Consider the following 9,732-nt stretch of genomic DNA (forward strand, 5'->3'; position numbering starts at 1 on the left):
TTAAGTATCTTGGGTGCATCATACAGGATAATGGAGAGATTGAAGAGAATGTAAATCATAGGATCCAAGCAGGTTGGTCAAAATGGCGGAGTGCATCTGATTTTATATGCGACAAAAAAGCGCCTTTAAAACTTAAAGGTAAATTCTATCACACCGCTATAAGACCGGCTATGCTGTATGGTACAGAGTGTTGGGCGGCTAAAGGGGAGCACGAACATAAGCTGAGTGTGGCAGAAATGAAGATGTTGAGATTGATGAGTGGTCATACGCGATTGGATAAAATAAGGAATGAAGATATAAGGGAGAGAGTTGGAGTAGCATCCATTGTGGAAAAGATGGTTGAATCGCGTCTCAGGTGGTTTGGACATGTGAGAAGAAGACCGATAGAACATCTAGTCAGGAGGGTGGATGAGATGGAAGATAGACAAAGAGCGAAAGGCAAAGGAAGACCTAAGAAGACCATCCATGAGGTGGTCAAACAAGATCTACATATAAACGGTCTCTCTGTAGACATGATACATGACAGAGCACAATGGCGTTGTTTGATTCATGTAGCCGACCCCACTTAGTGGGACAAGGCTTTGTTGTTGTTGTTTTTTTCACAATTCTGTTTGATATAGGATTTTATTCGTATTATTATTATTTAACTTTGTCAATATTATACCTATCCTAATAGTGATATCTATGAGAACTTTTAAAAATATTGAAAGTAAAAAGAAAATAAAATTGTTCTTTTTTAAAAAAAGAAAACTCCTTAAAATTAAATATGACATGACTGTATATATATCACGCACTGAATTGGATTTTGCTTATTTGTTGTGATGTTTAAAGTCTGAAGCAGGGTTTGGACATACATTATTAAAACATATTCTGATACTAAACAAGGGTAACGGAAGAAAATAAATACGTTTTACTATTGCAATTGATTAAAGATCAATCTACATTGTTACTCTTTTTTGTTTGAAAGTGCACATAGTTTAGATCCTAAAATGAATAAACTTATAAAAATGATCAAACAATGGAGTATACACTCATAATTTGATAATTTATACTGCAAATAAGTCTCACCAAACGAATCCAAAAATGATTATCCCATTACTTTATTTATATATTTTCTCAGTGTATAACCACTATATGAAAACACAAGTTATTGTCCCATTGTCACTTATTTCAACCGGTATAATATAATTATCCACTATTCTACTATCCTTACCCTTTTATATATTTTAATCCTTTCATGAGGAATTGGTAGAGAAAATGAAAGAACAATGAGTAAAATATTCCTCCCTCTGACTCTACTAGTAAATGATAATAGTAAAGATGATACACATGAAATGAGAGCAATGAGCAAATGATATATATTATATTTTTATTATTTCAGTTTCTATTTCAGAGTGTGTGTGGCACGCGCCCGTGTTAATAATAATATATATACTTTTTTCGGAGGCTAGACATTTATAATATACAAAACTTATGTTCTTATTCTTTAATTTGTTTATTATATGTTTCATTTTGGCCCTCAATTTTAAAATTAGTAAAATCATCTTTAAAAGGGTTATTATACATTAATACAAATAAAAAAAATCATATTAGTTAAGGATTGTGATACATATAAATAAGATATGCAGATTCTTTTGAAGTAAGTAGTATAAATATCAAATATCTAAAAAGAATAATGCACTTGTTATCATGTAATTTGAGGATTGAATAAAATTAATAGATAGTCACGGATACTAATATTTTTCGTGGGAAAATTTCATTGCTTATTCATTATGATCTAACTTGTCATTATATTGATTGTGAAATGTAATTGTTTCCATAGTTGGACTAATTTACAAATAATAAGCTAAAAATTCATAGAAAAATACTAATCAAGCCCTGTCGTTATAATTGGGTTAAAGCCATAAGACAAAAGCCAATTTTTTCGGAGTTTAAAAGGCAAATAAATCCACTACCACATGCCATCAATAAATAGATACTCAAAGTGGGTAGGAATATGTACATGAGTGGGCCAAAGCCAACCACTTAGTATTGTGGATTCATGCCTTAATTTCAACAATTAGGAAAACAAGTAATTTTCATTTTTCAAATATTCATTTATGTAGTTAATTAGCTATGCATCATTAGAAGGCCAAAAAATAGTTACACCTAAGTGTCTATCTTTGGTGCATGAATTTTGTTCTTAAAGCTTAAACTAGCTAGAAATGTCATTTTCCTTACCCATAACCATAAGTTTTTGGGACTTGACTTGCACATTTTCTCTTAGTATATTTCCTTAGTTTATGGAAAATTTCCCTATTTGATTCTATAAAAGAACATTGAAGAAAATAAAGGAAATACTCTTGATGGATAAATCATCAATGACCACAATAGCCTAAGGAATTGTACATTAATGATGAACTTCATCTACATGTTTGAGTTTGGTGTGTTTCTTATATCTTACCTAATTATATATGCTATATAGATTATAGTTATAACTCTCGTATTCCTAATTTCTAAGATATATCACTTTCAAAGTCCACAAAACTACTATACCATTGTGATTTCCCTCAATTCTCAAAAGAACTATTGCTTTTTCCTAAGTACACTTGTCATAACATTGATATGAAGAGAAGATAATGGCGTGTACCCATTTCATGATAAGTTGCTTAATTTAACTAGAAAAAAAAAAGTGAAAAAGTGGGTAATTGATGATCTAGGGAAGCACCTAAAAAATTGGAAAAGAATAAAATAAAAAAATAAATAGATACAAAATATAAGTTGATAGGGACAAATAAAAGAAACAAAATAAATGGAATGAAAGAAAGGTTAGATGCATCTTCTTTCTTATTATTGTAAACGGGTGGCCTCAAACATCTCCATCATAGTTTTACATGAGACAGAATAGTATGGATATATTATCGTCAAAAGCAAATTTTTCTCCAACAAATCATCTTATTTGCACATGATATTGTCGGAATTTGATGTCAATAGTTGATTTATTTTATGCTTGGTGAATGCCAAGTACTAACAACATCCTTAGCCTCTTGCATCTTTGAAAATTATTCATAATAAGGACTAAACGAATTGAATATTTCTCAATGTTTATTATATTGTCCAAAGAAATTGCTAAGAAGCTTCAACACAATTTTTTTTTCTCTTCTTATCTCCAAGGCTCCTACAACCCTATGCATTATGGGACAAGATATCTTATTCTTATTCATTTAATATTGACCAAATACATTAATCATTCCCCTATAGATGTTAAATCAGAAAACAAGCTTCAATTCAATTTATGATAAAAATGATTTTGAATTCAATTCTTGTATTATTTGTATTATAATATATTTAAATAAAACACTAAAATATTAAACTGAATTCTGTTACATGATTTGCAACAACTATAAAAATAAATTGACATCTTTAATTTGTTTTTCATAATTTAATATAGCCACTTTGCATGACACGAGTTCTAATATATTTCAAAAAAGATCCCTGCTATTTTTTTTTTTAATAAATAAAGAACTAAAGAATTCCAATTCCATGGTTATTCAAAATCAATGAAGCATTATATGAAGTTAATTATGAAGACAAGGGGCAAGGGCCCAAATCAGCAGTTGGAGTGTCAACACAATAATGATATTGATTGATATGTATGGATTATATTTGAATGCAACCATGCATGCATCGCTGTACTAACACACAAACTGGTCAAACCATCATTCAACCTGTTATAATACATCTCTGCTGCTAATATTTCAACATTATTTTGACCCATACTTAAAGGGTAGATGCTATGATACAAAGGCTTCAATACATGGAATCAAGGCATCGCACAGATTCGTCTACCATAAAATGTATTTATCAAATATATATGCATGTTTGTAACCGTATGTCGTTGTTGTCCTTCGGTTTTCCATAATTTATTTTTCATTTAAATATTCAGCTAATGGATAAGTTTGGTGGTACTAAAATATCTGAAGAAAAGGATCTAGAAACCGGTAAGCAATTTATTACCATAACTATACTTGATTGGAGCTGGTACGGGTTTATGACAAGGGAACAATATTACAATATTGTCAAATAACTTAAAAAGTGAGAATAATTAGTATGGTGATGAATAAACCTAGAATAAGATTCGCATTTAACTATTACCAAATTGTTACTACCTGCAATTTCAACCACTTTATTCGATCAAGGATGCCTTTTGAGGAATCCAACTATTGAGTCCAATACAAGCAAGTCCAATTCAACCAACGTTAAGGGAACAAATTTGTCTATCAAACTTCCCAAAGAGCAATTTGCATAAGCAAGCAACTAGGCGCTGGATAGACGTCTTTATTTTTCTATGACAACTAGGTACCAGTCAAATCCCTAAGCAGCTCAAGTCTCGGGTTCAGATCCATCTTAAGTTGAGCCTAGTGTTAAGTAGACAGTTTTTATCCTTTCCTTGCGGAATTAGTTCACTATTCACTATCAGTCTCTCGCTAATCTTTAGCCTTATCCGGAATTCATCACTCGATTAGAGCGACATTCCCATACAATCAGACTTGCCTATCTTGACCAGCCAGGACCGACAAGGACAATGAAATCCAGGAATTGAAGATTGCGGATAGAAATAGAAATGAACATAACTACAATGGCTCGACTTGGAAGCAATTCCCAAGAGCTGGCATTTAAAATGACTCGCCTTGGAAGCATAACTGCAATCAATAATGCAAAGCTGACCCTAAACAGGTAGCTCTCGAAAGGACCAAAAACTTATCAAGCTAAAGACATTCATAATTTGATTGTAAGAAACGGAGGGTAACATGAAAGCAATGTTATATATTACCATCAAATAAACTTAAGTCTCATAACATCACATCACACACCATTAAGCATTTAAGCAAAATCCCAATCGAAAATATTTGGTACCCCGTACCCTGAAAATAAACTAGCCAGAAAGTAGAAGGCTCGTCATATCATACATCACACACCATGAAGATATTGCTCGCAAGTCTTGAAGGCCCCTAATTAACATCATTAGACATCACCACACCTAAGTTCCCAAACAATCATTATATATGAGCGACATAATCATAGATTTCAGAGCACAAGCTCAAGGATCATTCATAAACCACGTTAAGAGAAAATTCTGGATCCATCCACCTACAAAACAATATAAATAGGAATCAGTAAATGTTAGTTTTGCAGCAATTTTGTCTAAATGTTCGCAAACAATAAAAGATGAAACAAACTAGGAATGAATTACTCCACAGAAGATCAGTCAATTATCAACAATTAAACAGCAGGTCACTACAGTAATCATCATCACATCACTAATGGTAGAAATCAAAGAAATAACACACTAAACAACAAATTATAATACAAAAACTACACTGGGTTGTCAAGCACAGACAAATTCAATTACACATTAGACAATAAAAATTTATATAAGTCAATCCATAATGTTGCATGTATAGAATTAAATGTACCTCATGGTAAGAAGTGGGCATGCTTTCTTACACAATCACTGCTTTGCTCAGAGACCATAGTCGGATATGATGAAGCCTGAATTCAAAAAGGCGGCAAAACAAGTAACAATCTAAGCTAGAAAGCTAATAGCAAGACTTGAGACACTTAAAAGCTAGAAATCCAATCTTCAATTGAAAGCTTATACTGACAAATAATACATTTGGATTGGAAATTGTGAAAGCAGAAGAGTTGCAAAGTAATTTTAAGAGACTACTGATATTATAATTTGTATCCTAACCAAAACATTGGGAATAATAAAGACTGAAATCAACTGGAACAACTACAAAAATATTTGGATCAGCCAATTCCGTTTCTCAGCTGTTCAAAATATGGAAGCAAAATGCAATCGGAGGTGAAGAAACTAAAAATAAATTAATATCTGCAGAAGTTCACTTTAGTACCAACCAGCATGGAGCCAAGGTTGTTTCTTTTGGAAGCACAAGTTAGAGATTGCATTGTTGCGCACATGTAGAGAGCAGATGAGCTGGAATAGGAAAACAAGAAATGTTAGATATGTACTCAGATAACGAATAAATGTGCACCAAGAGAGGATTTTGGGTAGAATTCCACCTAAGGAGGCAAGCAAGTTTGCTGGCATGGAGGAGCAGGAGATCAAATAGATGAGTAACCAGGATCAGTACATTGGACTCTTGAGGCATGGCATCTGAAAAAAGAAATATGGGTAGGGAAAAGATTCGGCAAGTTGCTTAAAAAAATTAAAACCCCAAAATATGAATCATGAGTATAAACCTCAACAGCTAGATATAATGTAGCAAAACACAGGACAATCAAGCTTACCATGCAATACCACAGGTGGAGGATGAAGAGTAGGTGCAGCAGGAGCGCACGCTACCCCCTCAATTACTGGTGCAGGTATTTTCACCTCCTTTTCCTGCACCAGCAAGAGGAAGTTGTTCATTGATTGCTATTCAGATTCATAGACAGCATCATCATCAGAGAAATCATCAAATGTCCTCATGTCCAGCTGGTAGCGCAAGATACCACCAATCCCACCAAAACCTCTACAAAACTGTGAACCTTCTTGCGACTTATTTGTGACAAACTCAAGAGTGCAACCAAACCGCCTGTATTCATTTGCAAACCACTCCAAAAGAGAGATTTTTTCCTGCACCTCATAATCAGCATTGGATACAGGATCCCGGAAGTTGCTCTGATTGGCCTCTTGTTCCTTGTTGAAGTGTTGAATGACAACCTCACCAGTAGCACTGTTTTTCAAGACAAACCTACTCATATCCAAATTTTCCCACACAATGAGTGTCTCAACAGCTCCCATCTCCAAAGCTTTCAAAGTATCCTCAACCCCAAAAACATATTTCCCAGTATCCTGGCTAATTTCCTCAAAATATTTTCCAATCAAGCGTTTCTCCTGGATAAATTTCACATTGGACAGAATCTCAGATGAAAGTTCAATAGCCTGATTAAACCCATTTTCACCACCATAGGAAACATCTACAACATTGAGAATTTTTGCTTGGAGTCGAGGATCAAACATATCAGACTGACTAAGCTCAGTTTTGAAATCAGCTGAACCAGCAAGTATTAATCCAGAAACATTTGGCTGGCTGGTAGCTGGATTGATATAAAACTGAGTTGCAAGCTCTGCAGTCTTCCTGACATAGTTATGACGTTTCTCCATGCGAAGACGGGCAAATCGAAGAGCTGATTGCCCTCCTCTTCCATGCTTCTTTGGGAGATCGACACTGAATTTATGAAGCACTTCCCTTGTGTTACCGCTCAAGGTGCCAAACAGGGTACCATTGCCATCCATGACAATGAACCCAAACTTGTCATCTGACTCCAAAAGCTCATTTAGAGCCTCAGTATGAAACTTGTTGTCACACAGATAGAGGGAAGCATTGATAGGTCTGAAAGGCTCAAAGTCAATAGTAACCTTCTTTTCCTTCCCATCTTCAGTAACAATTGTGCCAGTATACAGCACAAGCCCGTTTGGAGGAACCTTGTTATAGAGCTTGAGCCTCTGCTGGGCAGAGGTGATGGCCCCAAGCACAGACTGCCGGTTCACCCTGCTCTTGATGTTGGAAGCAGTACCAAACTCATCACCAAGCATCTTGGTAACTCGAGATATTTGATCACGTGGGGGCATGATAAGGGAAATCATACTTGTCCCATTTCCTCTAGCAGCCTCGAGAGCTTTGATCAATTTCTTGATCTTCCAAATCTCAATGTTCTTGTCAGTCTCGTGTGCATCAGCCATCTCAGAACAATTGTTGGCCAATAACCTTTTCAGTAATAAAAAGGAACAAACGAGAAAAAATCACTTACATAATCAACAAACTGACACATGGTCAAAACAATCAGGAATCAAGCACATACAAAAAATCACTTACATGAACACAATTGCTAGCCACATAAATAAATGTGAAAGACAAATCATGATAGAAAATCAGACCACCACACTAATAACAGCTGCTGTTCAAGAATTCGCAAAATATAGGAAATAAACACAGAAGATCAACTAAGAGAACAACAAAACAATGGAAACAAATAATTAGAAAAAAGACACAGGACTCCTCTTGTTCCGTTTAATTGGAAATTAGAATACACTATAAACAAAGTATTCGTATTAAGATCTGATAATGTTCATCTACACTTTCTCGGATAAAATTTTATTAGAAAAAACAAAAAAGTTCCTTTTTGCTATCCACAAAGCCTCGCATAAATCATTAAACTAATATAAACACAGCGTCCAAGGAGCATGATATTCAACACTATAAATCATAATTACTATTTTTAATTACAAAATCAATCCTTTTTACTCAGTCCTGACGTTTATCCCACTCATGGCAAGTTGCAAATAAAAAATTAAAACCAAATAAATAAGCCGCCAAAAAGACCATAATATTAAATAGAACAAACCAACAACTATTAACAGCAAAATCCACGGACATGACATAATCTGCAGCAGAACATGCCAATTTAATATATACTAATCCATATTCATATATAATATAATAACACCGTCACAAACCCCAACACGTAAAAGCAAGAATGCAAAATAAAACAAGCAATCAAAACATCGAAAAACATAATCAAATGAATCAAACACACGATCAGCTACTAGAACAGGAAAATTAGATGCAGAGATAAAGAAGTACCGTTTTAGCGACGAAACGGAACGGAGGCCGAGAGAATGAGAAAGAAGGGGAAAGAGAAAACGAGAGATTCTTTTGTGCCCTAGCTGATTAGCAGAACTGAACCTGATAGGCAAAAAGGGGGGTTTGGGCTTTTATAATGGTAATGGGAACGACGTCGTTCGTGTTGAGCTAGGCGTGGCAGTTCCTTACTTGTTACGCAGAGTTGGCCGTGAAATCAAGTAATTTACTGTTTTGTCCCCCCTCTTTCTGGAAATTTCTAGCTGTGAGGTGATTAACGTGGCATCCAAATATGTAATTTTAAATGAGATCTTTTCGCATTCGGTAACTGAAAATCAAATCAAGAATATTGATTTCAAAAGTCAAAACTCATAATATTAAAGAGTTTAATACGAATGCCAATAATAAGAATTTGAAAGTATTGTTTAAAATATATTAAAAATATAGATTAGCTATTCAAATTCTAAAAGATTAAAATGTAAATTTTGACTCAAATATAAACTCATTTAATTTAATTCACGCTAATTTGAATTGAATTAGTTTAAAAAATAAATTCAAACCAATATAGATACAATTTTTTTAATAAAATGGGATTATCTTAAAAAAAAATCAAACTAATAATATATAAATTATATCAATTTTATTATCTAAATTGATCCAAACCAATATATATTTACAGCCAATCATCCATGCTACTAGATCATGTGAGCCGTGAGGTCTCACGAATCGTTCCATGCCTTACTAATTAGCAACAAACTAGTTGTTCGATACTTCGTATGCCGGACGGGTCGGAGGTGTTCTCTAAGTGTGATGGTGGGAATCGGCCTTGATCTGGGTCTGGTGAGCGAGACCTGAGGGTAGATGACCTCCCAAGTTGTCGCGATATGAAGGGGGAGCCACCTGCAATGACACTCCGACGCCCAAGTCAAAGTTTTTCACAGATGGCGGTGAGAGTGTGAGATAGTGACATACCGTGAGGGAGGGGTAGGGCCCTCTCCATATATACCTGTCAGTAGGGCGGGTCCCACAGGAGACGTCTCTTTCCATAAAGCTTCCTCTCCTAGCTGTCTTGCAGCTGGCTGTCAGGGAGCAGGCGTTCGGG

General features: G+C 34.6%; 1 protein-coding gene across 4 annotated transcripts; it reads right to left on the reverse strand.

Annotated features, from left to right (window-relative positions):
• Nucleotides 1-4,786: 4,786 nt before the first annotated feature.
• On the reverse strand, nucleotides 4,787-8,947 carry LOC112750818 (eukaryotic peptide chain release factor subunit 1-3). Of its 4 annotated transcripts, none has more exons than XM_025799683.3 (6): nucleotides 8,634-8,947; nucleotides 6,295-7,757; nucleotides 6,067-6,160; nucleotides 5,902-5,980; nucleotides 5,457-5,532; nucleotides 4,787-5,130 (listed from the first exon to the last, which is right to left on the reverse strand). In XM_025799683.3, the coding sequence occupies exon 2, from the start codon at nucleotides 7,730-7,732 to the stop codon at nucleotides 6,422-6,424; it is 1,311 nt and encodes a 436-aa protein (XP_025655468.1). In that variant the 5' UTR covers nucleotides 7,733-7,757; nucleotides 8,634-8,947; the 3' UTR covers nucleotides 4,787-5,130; nucleotides 5,457-5,532; nucleotides 5,902-5,980; nucleotides 6,067-6,160; nucleotides 6,295-6,421. The 4 variants fall into 4 exon arrangements, with proteins under 4 accessions (XP_025655468.1, XP_072072943.1, XP_025655464.1 ...); XM_072216842.1 differs by having other exon boundaries at nucleotides 5,898-5,980; nucleotides 8,634-8,902; XM_025799679.3 differs by lacking the exon at nucleotides 8,634-8,947 and adding an exon at nucleotides 7,866-8,375.
• Nucleotides 8,948-9,732: the final 785 nt, after the last annotated feature.

Source organism: Arachis hypogaea, chromosome 15, assembly GCF_003086295.3.
Source record: "Arachis hypogaea cultivar Tifrunner chromosome 15, arahy.Tifrunner.gnm2.J5K5, whole genome shotgun sequence".
NCBI classification, from domain to species: domain Eukaryota; kingdom Viridiplantae; phylum Streptophyta; class Magnoliopsida; order Fabales; family Fabaceae; genus Arachis; species Arachis hypogaea.